This window comes from Pyxicephalus adspersus, chromosome 1 (assembly GCF_032062135.1).
Source record: "Pyxicephalus adspersus chromosome 1, UCB_Pads_2.0, whole genome shotgun sequence".
Lineage (NCBI taxonomy): Eukaryota > Metazoa > Chordata > Amphibia > Anura > Pyxicephalidae > Pyxicephalus > Pyxicephalus adspersus.
Genome location: NC_092858.1, coordinates 133,629,597 through 133,650,822, shown reverse-complemented (window position 1 = coordinate 133,650,822; position 21,226 = coordinate 133,629,597). Strand labels below are relative to the sequence as shown.

Genomic DNA, 21,226 nt, shown 5'->3' with positions numbered 1-21,226 from the left:
TGTCTTGAAACTACAGTCAGAGAACTGGAACTGGTTCACTCAATTAAGTTTGTGTTAAAAGTTAACCTATTCTAAGCTTGTCAGTCCTTTAAATTGTAAGAGCCCACTAATTGATTATGGATATTTCATGTTTCAGGATATCTGCATATCATCCCTCAATCTTGAGTTGTAATAAAGTGTTTGAAAGATAACATAACAAATATATAGAACTGCTGTTGTACTGGTCATAACCAGCCAACACTAGTTACATTTGAAAAAGGATATTTCCTATTGAATGTGAAAGACCATTATACCCCAGTTTTAGTAATTCCTGAATTGAAAACATGTAGTGAGGTATGACTACCTCATTTACAATAAAGTAGGGGCGTCCAGAGGTCCTGATGAGCCACTGCATGCTGACAGTCTCCTTTTTTGGATCTTGGTAAAAATGTGACCCTGGTTATTTCAGTACTTACATCATTTAGTTTACAGTATGTGAATGTTAAGTCTATGTTGTGAACAATAAGAAAATGCACAACAAGCTACTTATTGCCAGAAGCATGTTGTTGCCATCTTATTCAGAGCTTTGTGTACGTTTTGTCTCCTCATTCTCTCATTGAGATTTATTTTTTAAGTTCTCCAAGGCTGGACAGGACACATTTTAATCAGGGAACCTGGATGATCCAGCAAACCTGAAATGGAATGGGTCCAGGATTGAAAACATTTGCTAGCAAATAGCAAACAGCTTTGAAGAAATCTATTCCAGGTTTGCTGGATCACCAAGCTTCACTGATGAAAGTGTAGCCTCTCCAGCCTTGGAGAGCTTTAATAAATCAGGCCCATAGGGTCTGAATTATTAAAGTTCTCCAACACTGGAGAAGATAGACTATTATGGAATAACCTAAGTGGTCCAACAGACCTGGCATTAATTTTTTTTTTAAATCATTTGCTATTGGAAAATGTTTCCAATCCTGGTCTTGATCTATTCCAGGTTTGCTGGAACTGTGTGGTATGTCTGATTTTCTGTCACCCGTTCCTGTGGTCCTAAATCAACTTGCTTTTTATCTCTCTCTTGTCTTGTGTGTCTTTTTCCCATCGCTTCATTCTCTGGCCTGCGCTTTTATCCACCATAGCGTTTACTCCTAGTTGCATTGTGTACCCTAACAGCCTCAAATTGTAGTAGCAATTACTGTATTTCTAAATGATAACATACAGTCCACAATAATGTGAATTGATAAATAAGACCTTGGAAGCAGGCCGTTCTGCCTATTTTAATGTGTGTACCTTGAGTGTTCTCCACAAGTACCAGGCATTACTGTGTTTTTCCATTTTCATATAAAATCACCTAAATTACACTTTACAAGTTACTCAGACATCTATTAATCTTTCTTTTTTATAAATCTAACACTTTTTTTTATATCATAGGAAAATCTGTAACATTTCTATCCCTCTCAAGTTACATGGCCTTTATCCTATTCTCTGTGCCAGTAAGGTCAATGTCATTCTGCAGAAGAAAAGAAAGGAATTCACCTTATAGACACCCTTTTATCTGATCGGGATAAGATTTTTCCAATCAGAAAACAGAATCTCTGATAACATGTTATGAAGGGGGAGCTGGTGTCAAACTTTTAAAAACACTTCACATGCAGAGCTCAGCAGTTAACAACCTGACCAAGAGGAAGTAATAATTTATTTTTCCAAATTAAAAATCTAAATTGGCCTGTCTCCTGCTGTCACACATCCCTACTCCATGTCCTTCAATGCTTTTTCTACATTTTTTCAACATATTGCTAATGACTTTGACATATTTGTAGCATTCTGCATTCTACTGTTCTGCCCCCGTCATGCTTCTTGGTATTGTTGACAGATACCTTTGTGCTCAAGAAAATGCAGAAGCCTTTCCCAATGAATGTTTTTTTTCACCTTTTTATCTAGTAGTAATGGCTTACCAAAAAGCAAGTTATAAAGGAAAAGAAAAGAGAGTATATTCCCTTGAATAGTATTCAATGCCCTCAAATATTTAAATTTAAATGTGTTGAATGAGAGATACAGAGAAACCAGGGTTTTGTTAAGGCCAAAAAGTATATATTGTGAGTATTTATACAAAGCAGTGGTAACAACAATATAAATGTATAGTACAATGTACAAATAAAATATTAAGCAAATGCCTTAACCCAGGGGTGCCCACACTTTTTTGGCTTGCAAGCTACTTTTTAAATGTCTAAAGTCAAAAGTCAAAATAATCTACCAACAATAAAAATGCTAAGCATGTATTTATTTATATATATATCAAGTGTATCACACGGAAGTGACTGAAGCTAATGAAACATTGAATGGCAGAACATTGCACAGACATTGCACTACAAGAGTATAGTGACAGGAAAGCTACAGTTCACCTGTTTTAGGAGAATGATGTGCTGCACAGGAAAAAAAACTGCTAATCTGTACACAGTTATCTCTGTAGTTGAACCCTGACCCGGAGCCTGAACTGACTGGGCTGCCCAGCACTGCTCACCTCAGACTGCCCTCTCTTCCCCCCACTGTTACACGGAGCCTTCTCAGGCACTGAAAGACATCCCCATCCCTATAGACATACAGCAGGGCTGCTGGTAAACAGCAGGGAGAGGTAAGGCAGGGCTCCACGATTGCCTTTGGGATTGACCAGTTATTTGTGATTGGTGTACAAGGCTTTGTTTTTATACAAATACAGTTCTCTTTCTACAGTAAGTAGGAGGGGTAAGTAGGAGGAGTAAGGAGGAGGCAATATATACTTTTGGCCTTAACAAAACCACAGTTTCTTTATCTCTCTTATTCAACACATCTAATGGCTTACCAAAGCCAAAACATCTTACATGCAAAGCTTAGCAGTTAATAACCTAGCCAAAATGAAATAACAATTTATTGCTTTCTACTCTAAAAACAAGAAAAAAATCCCATCTTTTTCTGTTGGGGAGCTTTCCCCACAAGACATGAGGGAAATGTCCTAAATACCAATGGATTGGGACAGGGGTTGCAATCATTAACCAGTCTTTCCAAGTAAAAAATAGTTCTAGCTGGAAAACACTTTAAATACTTTAACATGATGTCATTTTAGACAAAAAAAATACATATGTGTTACAGTCCAACTGCAATAGGAAGAAATTAGAATTTAAAAAACATTGAAAAATATTGTCACATCCTTTTTTTTTATTATTTAGGTTTCAAATAAGGAAAAGACTATTTCCACAAATACCAAAACCATCAGAGAATATATTTGAAACAGCTGAACAGAATGGATTAATGGTATGACCAAACATTTGTCCTGTATATTGTTAAACTGTAGATATGTATATGAAATTGTTGTAAAAATGTTTGAGAGCGCTATTTTGAATATATATACCATGTATTTATCTTGATACTATTCACCTCCTTTTACAAAACATATGTGCAAAGGCCAGTCCCTCTGGTAAATTTGGCAGTTTGTCCATTACCACTTTCCCCAGTTTATCCTACCAATTGTTCCTTTTTTTTTAATGAAAGTTTCTTTTTTGTGTTTTGTTTACATTTTGTGTTCTTGGATAGATATTCTCTTGATAAATGCAGCCGCGGGAATCCTCCTGTGCGCGATCCCCGGGCACTAAAGGTTAAATGAGGGCTTGCCCTCATTTGAATTCTAGTGTCCGGGAATCGTGCACAGGAGGTTTCCATGGCTCCCATTGCAGCCACAGTACTCCTCCTGTAATGATTTCCTCAATCTTCCGATGGGTCTACTAAATCCTTTCACCAAAATTTTGCGGACCCATCGGAAGTTCGAAGAAAATTTCGTGAGAATTTCAAAGGCATTCTCGCTCATCCCTAATGTAAAAATCCCTTCAATGCTTTTCCTTCGGTGTATAAATTTTCATGACCTCATATCAAATGTTCATATTAAAAATTTTGCTTTTTAGTTTCAGGAACAGAATATGATCAAGAAAAGTCTTCCGGAAGAAGATGAAGAATGTGTTTTCTTACAAGTAACAGAAATCCCCCATAATGAGAAGCCTAAAAATCTATGAGCAAGTATAGGGATGTGATAGATACGTGTGTTCAAATGTTTGGTAATACATCAGATTGTGTTCTTCTTAAGACATTGGTCTACAACCAACTATTTATTTTTGTATAAAATTACATTACGTTGTATTTGCAGTTCTGTTCATAAAGGAAAAGATAATTTTATTTGAAGATTCAGAAGTGCAGTAGCCATCTTAGAGAAGACAAGGAGTGCCAGTGGGACCTGGCTGGCCCACAGCTCAAGGTCTAGCCTGGCCAGTGCTTGGACCTTAGCCTACCCTAAGATCTATTAGGGGCATGGGGCCAGGAGGTTTGTTAAGAGAAGCCCATTAGCCAACGCTTTTACAAAGACATGAACCTGCAAATATCTGAGATACGGGACTGTCATAGGGGCTGCTTCATCTCTAAATGAAAAAAAAATTGCATCCTGGCATCCACAGAGGTAGATTAATACTGGGAAAAATGCCTACATTTTAGTGTGTGATTCCTATGTCCTCGTTTGTATTGCAGAAAAGCACTTTAGCTGGAAATGGTATAGGAATCAAATATGTTTATCATGTAATTGTATTATTATTTGAGATTTTTTTAATAAGCTTTTACCAACTTGAAGCTCAATGAATGCAAATCCAACCTGGTCATATATTTCATAACACATGTTATTTAATTAATATAAATGATTTTTTGGCCTGTGTGGATAGGAGCAGGTTTATTCTTGCCATACCTAACCTTCTTTTTGGAGGTTTGTTTTTTGGGCTGTCTTCATCCTTCTTTCTGTTTGGTCTGTTGCTAACATGGAACAAGCTTGGATGCATTGAGCCTGATTTAATAAAGCTCTTCAAAGCTCGAGAAGATTCATTTTCATCAGTGAGGCTGGGTGATCCAGCAAACCTAGAATGGATTTCTTCAAAGTCATTTCATATTTGCTAGCAAATGTTTTGAATCTGGACCAGATCCATTACAGGTTTGCTGGATCCCCCAGCTTCACTAGTAAAAGTGTATGATCTCCAGCCTTGGAGAGGTTTAATAAATCAGGCCCATTGTGTGTTTCACTACCTGATAAGCAAAGCTCAGTACCTTTGTTAGTGAGTCAAACACAATTCTGGATCTTCAGAAACAGCCAATAGTGACAACCCCTGTACTCCTGACTGTTTCACTTTTCATCATGTATTTATTGTAATATATTTGTTGTATGATTGATCATGACTGCTTTATATTGATTATAAAAAGACAGAGATCACACTGAAAATGTTTCATTTTATATGTAATTTGATATATATGACTGGATTAAGCAAATGTTTACAATAAAATCTATTTAATTTATATCTATATAAAAACTAAAATGGATTTTGTAAATGTGTATTACTCCATAAATCTGTTGACTTTGCCATGTTTATGTTAATTTTTGTTTAACAATAATTTTTTGAAAAGAAACCTGGAGTTGTAATATACAAGGAACAACAATCGGGGACGATACATAAGTAATAACAGCAAGAGATAAAAAGACATAATGCATAATAACAACAAGCAGAGTGTGTCTTTGGTTTTCTACACTTGCGGCATCAAACGGTGCCTGACATATTCAAATGCAATAAATAAACATGATTGTGTTGCTAACAGGAGTTATAGACAGCTTGGTGTTAAACTTGGTCGGATGGCCGATGTGGCTTACGCTAGGTCCAAGTCAGGGGGGTATGTAGGTGGGGCAGGGAGAACTAGTGGACAGGGAGGGAGGTTAAAGGAGTAAGCGAATGATAAAGTGTGGGGGGGGGGGCTACAGGAGGAGGGTAGAAGAGAAAGGGGGTTGGGTAGGGGATTGTGCTCGTAGAGTGCGCATAGCATAGATATGTCCAATGAGCTGGCATACAGACATAAATTTATCATGGGTGTCTGTCAAGATGCTGGGGAATTTCTCATTGATCACCTGAGCTTCTATGTAGTTTTTATAGCACTTGAAAGCCTTTGGTATTGGCAAGGATTCAAGCATTTATGTCCTACACCTTGCTTGTATTTGCATCAATTAACAGAAGCTGCTGCCGCACTTTACTATTGATATGTAACTTTTTTTTTTGTGGCAAATTGAAAATTTGTACAAATTAAAACATGACACCTTTATTATTTGGTTTGTATCGTGATTTGTAGAAGAAACATACTGTACACAAAAAAGTAATGTATTTACTCAAATATACACCAAATGTCAACCAAGGCACTTATTTTTACCTGAAAATACAAGAAACTACACAGAAGTGAGGCTATCACTGCTAACACTTATTACAATATTAAAATGAAATTTCAGTCAAATTAATGTGAATGCATTTTTTAATGGTGTTATTTTTAAAATGTTTAACTTAAAAGGGGAAAAATAAAATTACAAAGGTTGTCTTTTCATCTTTTAATGTTTTTTTTAATAGGTCAAAGTATTTTGTACTTTTGGTTGAACAGGTTATGGTGGGTTACCTACTCCTAAATGATGTTTTTGATCATGGATGTTGGCTACCAGTAGATGACACTGTGTACTCATGTAATCTCATGTACAAATGTTTAACAATTTACTGTTTAAAAACTCCACTTGTCTCTGACAGCAAGAGTCTGTTACACACTTTACAGGATGAAACACTGCCATCCATTGCTGTGACCCAAAGGTTGGTGTGGGTCCAGGAAGACCTAGGCACAGAGATATGGGGTGGAAAGAAAAAAATTACATGGGAAGAAAATAAAAAAATTGCAGCAAAAGCTGGTTTTGTTACAGCACGTGAGGACTGTAGAAAATACAAACTTATGGGATGTATTTTTAATTTCCAAAGTATATTAATCATAGGTTCAGTAGGTGAAGGGGGAACAGGACTGATCTTAAATATTATAGGACAAGTCAAGTTGTGCATCAGGGGTCAAGTCAGGAGTATGCTTTTTGGGAAATAGTAAACAATGCTCCGTCCCTGTCTTCTCTGTTGTCACATTGCAATTCAGCCTTCTAATAGACTACAAATGCAATCACAGAATAAAGTTTCAACAAACAATATGCAAGTATGAATCACTGTTAAAACTCACCTTAAGAAATTATGTGAAGTCATTACTGGAGTGCATGTGGACAGAACGTGGCTTCAAGGAGTATGCAGAATATTTGCAGCATTGACATGCAACAAGGGATGAAAATGGAAACATAGCTTCGTTTAATAAATGCTGCCATGCAATGTGTTGCATTCTCAGTTGCTGACAAAGGATACTTTCTGGCTAAACATATTTGAACTGGTAGGTCATTTAGGCCATTTTCATCTAATTTGCATCAATAGGTGTGATCAGTACCAACACAGTACAAAATAAAGTCAGCTACTCATCTGAAGGTCTATTTATCATAATACCTAATAATACATATAACCGGAGTAAGTGATGCTGATCCCAGACCCACAACTGAGTAAACTTATTAAAGCGGACCTAAAATCAAATTTTAACTTTGCATAAAAGCGTTGAAATCCCTTTTTTAAAAAATACAAATATTGTTTTTTTTTAACTCCTGCAAACTCCTGCAATAAGTTACGCATCCCAGGATACTCTAGGCTGCTCCTTCTGCACACGCCCAAATTCGGGCATGCGCAGAAGGGGCACTGGAGGAAAAGAGATCCTGATCTCATGCACACGCGGTGACATTGGGAATCTTGTTTCACCTTTTACAGCAGGCTATGTCACCCGCGCAGTGTGAGATTGGGTGACATAGTCAGAAGAAGGAAGCAGAAGACCGAAGTTGGCGGCTCTCAGCACTTCCTCTGCGTAGGGACGAAGGAGAATTCCAGGAAGGCACAGGACCTGATCGGGGACTTTTTCAGTGCAATCGGTTGCGGAATTAAAGGTGTTTGTTTTTTTTCTATTTTCAGTTTAGTTTCGCTTTAAATACATAATAACGTAAAAGATAATGCAAGGTACAGTGACAACGAGTATACAGTGTTATGTGTTCTCACACACAAAAGTTTGTTCATCTCTCCGAAAGTAAACCAGACTGGGAGAAGTAGTAATGGTATTTGACCAAATATGTAACACGGATTTATGTTTACTCTATGTTTCTTCAAATACATTTCCACAACAGCCTTTTTCACAGACAGCGACCAACACACTATATCTTCCCAGGACAATTGTAAAATTTAAGTTTTCCATCATTTTCTGTTTTAGTTACAATAGTCACCTGGGGAAACAGAGAAGGGGAATATCTCCAGCGCAGACACAGACAGCAGAAATGCTTGGCATGGGTCCAACCCCTTTCCAACTCTATCCAAAACCTAAATTACATTTTGGCCTGAGCTCAGATCATCCAAAATAGTTTAGTTTACAATATCATTCGGTTGTCTTACAGAACTTCTCACGCACCAAACTTCTGGCTCAGAAGTGAAAACCAGAAAGGTGTTTTTTTTTTTATTTTAATGTGAATTTGATTTTCTTTTTAAATTTGCAAATTCAGTCACATGCAAGGTTATAGAACAATATCTCACAATCCTAAGTGAACAGCCCAAACTCCTTTACTTTAGTAACTTATTCTCAATGTTTAGAACCTTTTTAGGAAGTATGGAGGTGGAAACTGTCATATTTAGGACACATGGTGTTGCCATGCCAAATCTTAAAGACTCTCTAGTGGCATCAGGAAAAAGATTGTGGATGTCTATGAGCCCATCACAACACTTGTAGTTGTTACGGGGTCTGGAAGTAGAAAGGGGCCCATTTATAATTGCTACATTGTTTAGGTTACTCAAACAAACAAAATATGTGTCCATATGAAGATAACATATTCATTATAGTAATATTAAGGATTGTTAAGGATAATATTAAGGATTAATATTAAGGATACTGTTAACAATACTTCATTTCAGATGATCTAACTTTAGAAAAATACTACAGTGTACATTTGAACAAATAAGCAAAGGTGGGCCTTATTGAACAATGTGCAATGGACTAATAAACCATCCTAGAGTTGTTTGGGCCTAATAACAGTAAACATGTCTGAATCAACAAATGACAAAATTCAACAAGAAAAATCTCAAGCTTGGTGAAGCTAGGTGATCACTGATGAAAGTGTATCCTCTCCAGTGTTGGAGAACTTCATGAAATCAGGCCCAATGAGTCACATTCTGTGTTATATGAGGGTTGGCTGATATTTGTGAATATGAGGTCTGAAACTGGAAATAAATCCTGCTGAAATATTTTGAGAGTATTTGGCAGCTCATGCAAGGATACCCACAAACATCTTGAAGACAGCTTGCGTGGAGGAGTGACTGTTTTGTATTATCAAAGGTAGTAGTATACAGTTATATGGGCTTAACGGGTCATAAATTGCCGAACCGGCTGATTGGATTTTTTACAGCACCCTGCCGGTTAGTATTTTTGTTGACTGAAAGGGAACATTACCTCATAAAAGCACCCTTATCTGCAAACACTTCATCAAAATGTCATCAATGTTGTACTTCAACATTTATTTTTAAAGCTTCATAAGTCGAAGTTTAGAACATTTTTTAGTATTATTTTGCTAGTTTTCTTCAAAGACAGTAGGCAAAATTCAATCAGGAATCCAGCAAACTAAAAAGTTGTTATTCAGGTTGTAATAAACAGGCCCAAACAGTTTTGTGTGTCCTTTTCTGAAAGTCTGCACATCTTCACAAGAATATCTTCATTAGATAAAACTGTGTTCATTGACCAGCCTTGTATGAAAGCGAAGGAAAGTGAAAATATGCAGCTACATGAGATCATTATACATAAACAGAAAGGAAGGAAACTGGAGAGATAAAGTATTGCATGATAATAGTAGGAAAGCATACCAGGAAAACCATAGTCTACAGTCTCAACTTCTAAGAAACCTGTTACCCACTAAGAAAAGAACTTGGACATATTTGCTAAGATTTTTATGTCTCTTACCAAACATATTTTTAGAAGAGTATTTACCAACGTATCAGATGATGATAACATTTTTACGCAATACACATTATATGCAACAAGAATTTGTCACTTGTGAGACAGGTTGGTAAAATGAGGTGCAGATTGAAACAATCTAAAAATCAGCAGATCTGGTTAAAGAAGAACTCAAATGAGAGCATCTTCAAAGGGGTAAGATTTTATGTTTAATAGTAGCAGATGTTTTTCTATCAAATTTTAAAAAAGAATTGTATGAACAGCAGTACTAATTAGTGCATGTACCTACCTTTCTTTGTAATGTTTTTTTTTTTTTCAAAACATATCACAGAATAAATGTATGGGTTGACAAAGAACAGACTAGGAGGTACTTTATTCTGTTAAACCGGTCATTTTTAAGACTTAGGCTTAATACTACTGCTTGAAGGCCATTAAATAAATTTTTTGCCTTAGTAACACACATTTTATAACATGTGTGGTATAAACACTTGCAACAGAAACCAAATCTTCTATACCATAATGAACAGCAATACTTGTAATTTAACATAGCTCATACTAAATGTGGGATAGAATGTATTAGGAATGAGTGCCCTGCCTGATGCAATCACTCTATAGCAAAATCATGAAGGCAGGCTACAGGAGCCTTTTACAGCAAAAGCTGATGCCTGGGGGCCACTTTGCTATTAAAATAAATTTCATTTGAGGAGGCAGGAAAAAAGGCTTGTCAGTCATTATTTTGTTCATGTAGTTTGAGAACCTCTTTATTTCGGGTTCCAATCCTACCACAAAAAAAGTGGATAAACTGGTTACCAATAAAAAAACAAATAGAATACTTATATGTAACATTTCTAGCTACTAAATAAAAAAGTAGGATCTTGCAGTTCCGTATTTTTCAAGCTCTTTGAGTTCAGTAAAAGTTTCAGAAGCTAGCCCAGTGTTTTGATAATCATTTTTAAGCAAAACTAAATGTAAAAAAACAAAAACATTTACTAGGAGGCTAGGTCTTTATTTAGAAGGAACAGGCCATGTTTCTCCTGCTATAAAACAAACTCAACTGCCTATTTGCAAATATTTACCTAAACTTAACTTTCCTTTCTACTTTACCAGTGCCAGTATCTTTACCCGGTCCTTCTCCAGGTTTTAGATCTTCAGCCATCTTAATTTGCTAGACTGGAATGACATAACTCCAGCACTTGGGCACGGGAGTTAATTGAATCTAGGCAGCCAGGTATGCCAGCATTTTACATTGAGCTGTGCATGTGTGGCTGTGTGTACAATATATAGAAGATTGCAAACAGGTTTAAAAGTTTATTTCACTGAAGTTTTATTTTTTTGAAAAGACATAGCATATTCCTTCTGCAATATAGAGCCTGCCTACTCGCAATAATTTTTTTTTTTTCGTTTAACCTCCCTGGCAGTATTCCCAAGTATGGCTCGGGATATATTTCAGTGACAAAAGCGGTAACCCCGAGCCACACTCTGGGTGGGATTGCCAGGGGGTTTTAAAGTCCTACCTGGTTCCCACGCTCCAGCGGGGTCCTCCAACAGTGCTCGTGTGACCTCCGGCGATGCCTGGCATCTGCTTCCCCTGGCGATGCTGGACCAGGCATTGCCAGGCTACACAGACGTCTCTGGCGTGTGATAATTGGGGACACGAGGCCAGGGGAAGCAGATGCTGGCTGGGCATCTGCTTGCGAGCCTTAGGCTGGAGGATGGGACCATGGGGCTAATAGGCGGGACCAAGCGGGACTTTAAAATATTGAGTATTTTTAAATGTACGGCTTCTACATTTAAAAATACTCATTATTCATACTNCCAGGGAAGTTAATTGGGCTTTAAAAAAAAAAGTGTTCGCCACAACAACCATGTGCAAAAGGTAATACCATGTTTTGCACTTCATTGAGGTAGAGTATTGTACCTTTTATTTATCATTAGTGAACTACGTTGTGAGTGCTGTACAGGGTTGCTTCTACATAGATGATTAGCAAAGAAACTGTGAGCAAATTACATTCTGTGTGTCTATATTGCTGCACTTTGCACACTGGCGGCTTCCTGCAGTCCTCAGCACACAGAATAGATGCTGGAGATGTACAGATAGTATTAAAGCCACAATATTTTTTTTTCTTTATTTCTGTAAAGCATATATCTAGGCAAATAAAAAAGTTATATTCAGCACATTTCTTCAGTACATGTACAACTCCTGGTTGCTGGCAGAAATCCAGAAACAGTTCTAAACAGTTTTGTTTGTTTGCATAATGTAAGAATAAGGTAGAGATATGCATATGACTTAATAAAGGGTGTGGTGGATCTCAGGTATGATAAAAAAAATATTTTTTTTCTTATTTAGGAAGATAAAATTCCCTATATAAATACAATAATGATTTATAAAAATGAAAAACTTACTGCAATGCTGTTTATTTAGGGTCATTGTCAATGAAAAGGCGGGGGAATTTTACCAAAAAAAAGTTTACCAGCTACATTTGACATTCTTTACAGTAAGAGCTGTGGAATTGTGTAAACTTTTCAGACTGTTTAAAAAGGATCAAAATATAAATTGTTCTAATATTTTAAGTAATAACATTTTTGTTGTTCGAGGGATTATCTTATTGCCTTAGGATACCACAGGGGAATTTTTTTTTTTGGAGCTTAGTACAATGGTTTAATTATTTGTTTTGTCTTAACCTGGATCATCTGTGGATGATTTTTAATTAATTTGTTTTTGTCTTTTGGTAGAATTCAATTGAAATCTATTTATTTAACATGACTAACTATGTACTGTATCAGTACACATTACATAAATAGTACTAAATTATTCAGTCAGAAACCGAAACACACCCATGTACCTTTCATAGTGTTCTCACACAACCTGGGGAAAAATAGAGAATGGTGTTGCTGCAAGAACACCATTAAAACGGTTTGTGATGATTGATTTCTAGTAGTTATCTCTGTGATATGTAGCTAAGCCAAACAAATATCAAGATTTATTTTCAAATAAAAGAAAAAAATAAGGACAGGAATTGCATTTGCTACCTATCTCCTACAGTAGTAATGGCAAATGCAAACTTACATTATAGAATAGCATTTCAGCAGTAAAATGCAAATTTTCAGCAAGTGCAAGTCCAACAAGAAATTGTAAACTGATAATAAGAATTTAGTGAGCCACAGCAACTAAATATAGGTTTACAGCAAGCAATAAGTAAGTATGTTCCCCAGTTTCATGCTTGCTCAAGCTTTGAATACTCCATTGACTTTCCTGACTGAAGCAGCAAGGACAGACCAGAGTTCCTTAATCAAGGTAGTTCACCAATTTTAAAACCAGGATGTTTTTGCAATCTCCCATTGCACTCCATGCAAAATTAAGCTGAAACATTTATAAAAATAAGAAAAATGAAGGTATACAAACATTTGGAGCTTATCCTAATAACTTTAGACTATTAGAAAAGATGTGTGGGAAAGAGCAATGATCACGTTTTGTAGCCCCACTTTTCTCTCTTTTTAAAGTGGAACTAAATAAATAAAAAATTTAACTCACTTTTAATTCCTCAGTTCCCTCAATCTCACTGGAGATGTTATTGATTGGTTCCGGCGCCATCCTGTTTCCGTTTTCATCCCAGCATAGAGGAAGCCTCTGGCACCGCCATCTTCATCCGTCTTCTGGCTATGTCACCCAATTATGCACTGCGCAGGTGCAAGATCTGTTGATGTAGCCAGAAGAAGGAAGAAAACGGGCAAAGATGAAGGTGCCTGTCGTTTCCTCTGGGCCAGGATGAAGATGACAGGGTTGTCTACCCTTATATATAAAGTAAAAATTTTGGTGAAAAGTCAAAAAATTGTGAAAAAAAATTAAAAATGCAAATACTCATAGGTCTAGAGATGACTACATTCATATATGTTCTGGGTATCCATAAGCGTACTTTTTACACAGATGGACACCCTTATCTGTGTTGTAGACCCAACTGACCAATCAATTACTGGAGGTGGTTGTACTGGACCTCGAGTAAGCCAACTTGAAGTTAAATTTCAGATGAGGATTTTTCTGTACCTACTGTGGAGTAATTATGCCCGACAGCAACTAGTAAGACTGTTCATTACTGGAAAAATTATGTCACGCAACAATTATGCATCTGGAATGTTAAGCCAGGAAGGTCAGTGCCCATTAACAGAATAAATCAAAACTATATTATAAGTTTTAATGGCACATGTTGCTGCAAACTGCCCTTCACTTAAAGGAACATCGAAATGTGATGTTGCTTTCATAAATACATGAATTGTTACTTCCATATATTATGGGTACTGCTGTCCCAGAAATATGATTATAAATGTAAAAATAACTGCTTCCTTTCTTACACTCCAGCAATTTAGTTAGACGTCATCTGAGAAATTGATGTTGTGTGAATGCATCCTAACCAGTCAAACAGGCTAGGAATTGGGAAACAGCTATGTTCTTACCTATATGCTTCCCAAGAACTTATTTGAAAACGCAGAGAGAACTCACACAAGCTTGGGAAGGGAAGAAAATGCTGTTTTTGTTGGAACACTGCAGGAGATTGTAAAGCATCTGTAAGTACAGATTTGCTATGCTAAGTGCTATGTTTTGTGGAATCAGGAGTGCTTTGACTCTTTATCCAAATTTATATGTGGTCTGATATTTTCTACTCTACCCTGGTGTACTATGTATGTAATATAGTCAGAGAGTAAAAGGGTTATTGAAAATGTTTATTTCTTCAGCACAAAACCTTGGGGTTTTCGAAACTGGGACTGTAATGTGTACATGTAAAATCCATAGATTTTTAATAGGTGTAGTACATCCTTTTATTAGAACACTTTTACAAACATCCTGCTACCACTCTCTTTCCAATATAAACATTCTGTAAACATAACTTCTCATCACTTTTTAATGAGTTTTCCTGCTACGGAACAAAACAATGTAGCTATAGCTCAACAATCTCCTACTCCACCATTGTATTTATACAGGCACATTGGTTACATCTCATCTAAGCACACTGATAGGGTCATTCCTGTGCTCTGCCTTCTTTAAACTTATTCAATTTTTTTAGATTTTTAGGCTGTTCATTTAGTAAAGTGATGTATTACTCTGCAAAGTATACATGACCTATATTGACAAATAAGGTGGAAAAATGAAAAAAAAACTATTTTTGCCTGCACATGATTAGATGGCAGACGTTAGAAAAGATTCACTTTATTTACAAAGCTAAGTAAATTAGCAATTGCAGAGTGAAAATTTAATTTGCTAAACCTATATTCCTTCAAATATATTCAATATATTCAAGTATTCCAAAAACCTGATAACACTGCAAAGCATCGGAACATCCTAGTGTTGTACTTATATTTCACAGCCTGTTGTGTTGTTGTAAACGAGAATTACATAGCCCTACCAATCAAGACAAATCAACTAACACTATATAAAAACAAATGTAAGATTTTTATTGAGTATAAAACATTTTTTTTTGCCCAGAGATGGGCTTTAATTAGAGCATAAACTCCCTGGAACATGTTGCAAATTCAAGAATTAAAGTGCTGCCCTGTGTATTATACACACAAATAGGGAAATGACATATTGTATCATTTTGCAAACATGCTGAAAGTTAAGGAACAGTCATGTGACAAATAGCCATAAATCTTTAATTATATTCCATTTGTATCCGTCTATTCTGGGCTGTGGTATTGCAATTTATTGCTAAGGCTTTCAGTTGTCCAGATTTTATGTTACATATTTTCAGTGTTATCAGCGGCTAATGCAGGTGTGCTGCTTTGTATGTGTAATGCTATGTACACATGTCTCAAAAATCCAACATGTGTATAGCACTCCCACAACGCAGTTCATCAATATGCCATAGTGGACTAATAAATGACAAATCAAGAACAACCACTATGCATTCCTATAAATCAGAGTGCAGTGGGGGGCTGCTCCCCTGTCCCCTTTTTTATAGAACATTTATCTGATGTTTATAAGAGCCATAATGTTTAGTCTGTGCTCCTCTATATTTGTCATTGGTATTACAACACACACCTTTCAATATCATTACTTTATCCTAGAAAAAAAACAGTCCTGAAAGTAATTAGCAAACACATATTTCAGCTTTAAAAATAACATAAAACAATACTCCTATTTACATTGTCGTAAAGCAAAATGGGTGTAGCAACACATTTTTGTGGTTCATGGAGACAAACTTGTTTGGGCTGTATGTATGGCTGGAAATAAAGTTTAATTATTTGCAATTAATAACTAGAGAACATAAAGTACAATACTGTACATGGTATGTTCAACATTTCTTCCTCCTGCATTTGTTTGTTCAGTAGAAAAGTATTGTACAGGATGTTACAAATTTTGCATATCACCCATTCAGCTGTCTGCTAATTGTTTGCTCATGGGAAAAATACACTTGAAAGTTTTCCTCTTCTGCAGACTTGCAGTAGTTTTGCTTTCTCTACATATGTGTTTGCTAATTACATTTATGTCTCCATCTCTGCAGTCTATTCCTCTTTTAATACAAGAACGTACTTTACTGCAATTTCTAAAGCTAGTAAAGTACTTTCTTAAGTTGCTCATGATGTATAATGCAGTGTGTAGACAAAATGTCTGGGTGACCAACTTTTTTTACCTTTGCAACAATTCCTGAAAGATGTCCAGTCATATTTGTGGCACCGTCAGTACATATCCCAATACTTTTTTTCCAATCAATTTCTTGTTCCAGGAAAAACCTATTAAGTGCTTCACCAATGTCAGAGCTAGTTGTCCACCTGGCATATTGAGCGAACAAAGTTGTTCTGTAACTCCACTTCAACCTCAACACTCACAAAACAAAGGAGAAGTGCTTGTTACTTAAGTCTGTTAATTCAACAAGTTGAATTGAAAAAAATAGTGAATTTTTCACCATTTCTTTAACCCGATTTTTAATAATTTCAGCCATGTCTTCAATTCTGCGCTTGACAGTGTTAGAGGACATAGGAATTTCTTTCAGTTTCTGGACAGCCTGCTTTCCTTAAATCCATTAACAGGGTTGTAACATACAAGGCCTAATTAATTCTTTTCCAATGGTAAATGTCTTTTTATTTTTTGCGATTTGAAGTGCTATCAGATAAGAAGCCTTTAATAGGGACTTGTCTTGAACATTTATTTTTGTTAAAGCACCTACTTGATTTTGCATAATATCACTCAGTCTTTGAAAATATTCAAGTGGTTTCTTAGCTAAATCCAGGTGTTTTGATTGCAAGTGTCTTCCGAGTTTTGAAGGTTTCATGGCATCATTGGATAAACATTTTTTATCACTCCTTTTGGCTTTATTTCATTGGAATTGACCAGCCCAATTCTTTATATGTTTATTGCAGAGATACTTTGCCTGTAAAGATACATAAACTGCATGCAATAATGCATTCCAAAAAGGAAGGTAAAGGTAAAAAGTTTGGAGCAAAAGAAAAAAGAAAAGTGAAGAGTGGATACATGACTGCAGTAGGTCAGTTTTAAAAACACAGTGTCATTATACCTGGAGGGATTGCAGAACAGTACAAAGCAGCAAGTCTATACTCCAGTTGTGCTCAGTCAGAAAGCCTGCCTCATGAATAAGGAATTACGCCACACACCACTCACAGGAGAAAAAACTTCCCCCAGAGCGACGTGCGTAGTAGACTCTACTACAAGCATCACTACTGTGAGTGACTAAGTAGAGGAGGAGAAATCAGGAGAGGATTTATTTGCTGTTTAAGCAAATTGTAGCAGGGTTTTTTTTTTGTTGCCTTCCTCTGGATCAAATATGTCCATAGGGTTTATATTTGGGATATGTTATTTCCCTAGTTGGTTGAACTTGATGAACTTATGTCTTTTTTCAACCTAACCTACTATGTAACTATGTATGCATGGCTTACTGTTCTTTTTTAATATTAGCCAACAGGTAAAGTCAGTGATCAGCTCATGCTTTCCAAGAAACATTACCAAAATGCTAACATCCAAAACCACTGCTTGTCATTTATTACTATACAAAAGTGCTGTCTATATAAAGGCCGGGATTTTTTATATATTCTGATTGATTCTAAACCCCACATAGCTAAATTTACTGCTGTCTGTTTAGGAAATTCAGAAAATGTGTTCAGATCCCAGCCCTCAAGGTCTGGAGTTGGACAGCTCTGCCGTATAATCTTGACTGTCAAGACGACAGAAGGTGGATGGATATAGAAAGCTTTAGGCATCAGCATTTTACATGTACTCTCTAGGTTTTATTGACTTTTGCTGCCTGCTTTAGCTTTTCACAATTCTAAAAGCATGTTAGTAGTTTAAAATGGAGTCCTCCAATAGTTTGCACTGAGGGTAAGAAGTATTGGTTGCCAGGGAAACCCGACAATCCCGGCTTCATTGTGGCATTCTGGCATTGCCAATTAAGATGGCTGAATATTGTCTTTGGGTAGTGACGGACCAAGATGGCGGCATACTGCAATGGATCAGGGATAAGTGAGTAGTCATGAGTTTGGTTTAAAACTAGGATAAGGTTTTATTTAATCATACTTCTTTAAGCCCCTCCCTCTGTAAGCACAGTTTTTCAACATAAAACAGCGTTTGAAGTTAAGTACACTCTTACTGCTTTCATAGAAAGAAAAGGGAAGGTAGAAGCTTGGTACTGCTAATAAGATGCAGTTGAAAAACTAATCATAAGCAATTTGCTGGTTTTTAGTTTTCAAATGAGATGATCCTAAATAAGGAAATGTTGCTGCCCATCCATCTGGGAAGGATTATAAAAACATTTCTAAGCATTCTGCATTGGAAAAGATTTTTTTGTGGAAAACATTCAAAACAGTTGCTAATCTTTCCAGGAGTGCACTCTTCTGTTTGGTAGGGTTACCAGAAGACAGCCTCTTGTGTCTGAAAACAACATAGTATAGTCTAGGTTTGCAAAATTGCATCACAACAAACCACAAGATTTCAATGTTCTTTGGACAGAATACACCAAAGTGAAGATATTTTCCCATAATACACATGACCATGTTTAGTGAAAACACAGCATATCAGCAAAAATACTGTACTTTATACCAACTCTTAAGCACAATGGTGGAAGGGTGATAATTTAGGCTTGTTTTGCAGCTACATTTGAACCTTGCAGTCATGAAGTCAACCATGAACTCAGAGCAGAGGTTCTCAAATCCTGGGGTGCAGACCAGTGCCAGTCTGTGGCCAGTGAGTTGTACCCCTCCTCACACTGCTTACACAGGTGTGACTGAGAATGGCAGAGCAATGTATGTAAGGCTTACACTTTTCTGCCATTCTCAGTAGCTTTACCACCCCTCAATACACCATCCCTCTTACACTACTCTGCTATTCTCAGGTAATGTGTAAGTCGTACACCCGGGCCATGGCAAAATATTATATATGTTACCAGCCCTGCTGTCAGAAAGATTGGTGGAGTCAAATGCAAGGCCACTTGTCAAAAAGCTAAAGCTTGGCTGATTTTGAGTCATGCAGCATGACAATGATCGTAAGCACACCAGCAAATGCACAACAGAATAGTTGAAAAAGAAAAGAATCCAGGTGTTACAAAAAAGTGCACTAGCATTTATTTCAAACATTCAATAATGTTGGAAAACACTCCATTTTTCCCCCTAAACTTCTGCTCGATACATCTTAATAGTAAAAATTCACACATGCTTGCCTTTATAAGTTATTAATGTTACCCTGCAAGAAAACAAAAATGCAAACAAAGGTGGTCCACAAAAAAAGGTCCCTTAAATTCCCAACAATATAGCCTCCATTGCTGTCTTCAGCATTCAACACATTTGGATGCCGGGTTCCAGGGCACTGTACCTCCGTCACCTATGTCACTGATGTGCCCTTTACTATTGTAGGGTTGACTATTAGGGACATAAGTAGGGTTCAAAAATTAAATCATTAATTGTTTTTTTAAATATGTAGGTTTGTTATGAATTACTTTATTTGTATTACTTTATTTTTTTTCCCTTTGATCTTTGCCATTGTCATATTTATCTCCTTTTAACATTTTTATTGCAACTTCCCAAAGAAAATATGTTATTTACATGACTGACGTCAATACTTGTGAGAAGTGCAAGCTGCAATTCAGGATTAACAAGTGTTCTCTAATTAGAGACATGTGTATTCTTGTTTGATTCTTGGTATGATTTGTGTAATTTTTCCAGACTTGTGCAGTAATCCAGTGTGAATCTTTGCTTCTTTCCAGGAGCTTTCTATACCAAAAAAGACTGGTCGCTGCTACTTTCCCATTGTACACTATCAGTTTAAGTGACTGGTCTGTAGTTTTGTGCACGCAGTTTGTTGTGGATGAGCCTGATGGGTCTACAATTTCAATATTTGCACATGTTATGTGTAGCATAGTGATAATGTTGTTGTTTTTCTAGTAATATCTGGTTTTCAAGGGGGTTTAGTGCACAGAAAGCACCTTTATATCATTTGTACCATATACCAGTGATCCCCAACTTTTCCGACCTCACTGACCACTAATTTTAACAAACTCGAACCGCGCATGCCCCAGAGTGATGTCATGATGCCAAAACCTGCCCAGTCTCCCATCGCAGGCTCAGACCCGCTTGCTAAATTCTGGGGGGACAGTGGTGCAGGGCTGTGGACGCAGCAAAAATTGTGGTCTGAGCCCGCGATGGGAGAGTGGGTGGGTTATGTCCATAAGGACCACCAAAATTTTCTCGCAGACCGCTGGTTGGCGATCGCTTTATACAGTATCTTTTGCTGATATTGCAGAAAACACTTCAATAAAAGTGTTGGTGTTCATTCAGATTAAACAAAGAAATCAAAAGGCATTGTTCTGAAAAATAAATACTATTTTTAAGGCTATATACACACGTGCATTAATTGATCCTTTCCAACGACAAAGGACTGCACGATGCATGAACGAGTGGTGTACTTACAGCATCGTTCCTCTCTATGGAGAGGGGAGGGGCAGAAGGACAGAGCGGCACCCCGCTGGGCTCTTTCCTCCTTCACTTCCATTAGGATTGTTCGTTGTCCATCATTCATGGATCCGCCAGGACGCTCATTCTGGAGCTTGAAGATGTTGTACAGTTTAATATATAAATATATATTATAAGAATAGGGTGCTTGAAAGTCTTAAAAGTAGGTGAAGTCCTAGTTAAACATATGAAACAAAAAATAATATATCTGGTTATGTATTTATTAAAAAAAATCATTAAACATATCTGTGTGTGGAAAAAGTAAGCAAATCCTTGGGAAAGAATATTTATAATTTAAAGAAAAAATCAGAGTCTGGTGTTTTCAATCAATTGGCATGACCCTGCTATTTATTTAGTGAAGGGTTACCCCCAAGATTATGGGTATGATGTG

The 21,226-nt window shown here is 36.7% G+C and overlaps 2 protein-coding genes across 11 annotated transcripts in view; both read left to right on the top strand.

Annotated features, from left to right (window-relative positions):
* The window catches only part of LOC140341841 (granulocyte-macrophage colony-stimulating factor receptor subunit alpha-like), a 29,054-nt gene extending 22,934 nt beyond the window's left edge, over positions 1 to 6,120 (top strand). For 7 of the 8 annotated variants that reach the window (XM_072427758.1, XM_072427774.1, XM_072427750.1 and 4 more), the window contains 2 exons: positions 3,177 to 3,261; positions 3,906 to 6,120. In XM_072427758.1, the coding sequence (XP_072283859.1) occupies positions 3,177 to 3,261; positions 3,906 to 4,013 (193 nt within the window). In that variant the 3' untranslated portion in view covers positions 4,014 to 6,120. The remainder of the gene's footprint in view (positions 1 to 3,176; positions 3,262 to 3,905) is intronic. The other variant, XR_011922955.1, reaches the window with a different exon arrangement.
* A 3,717-nt stretch (positions 6,121 to 9,837) lies between these two features.
* LOC140341827 (granulocyte-macrophage colony-stimulating factor receptor subunit alpha-like) overlaps positions 9,838 to 21,226 on the top strand; it is a 33,964-nt gene continuing 22,575 nt past the window's right edge. For 2 of the 3 annotated variants that reach the window (XM_072427719.1, XM_072427737.1), the window contains exon 1: positions 9,838 to 10,086. The gene's annotated coding sequence lies outside the window, so the exon portion shown is untranslated. Of the gene's footprint in view, positions 10,087 to 14,291; positions 14,452 to 21,226 lie in introns of those variants that run through there. The other variant, XM_072427728.1, reaches the window with a different exon arrangement.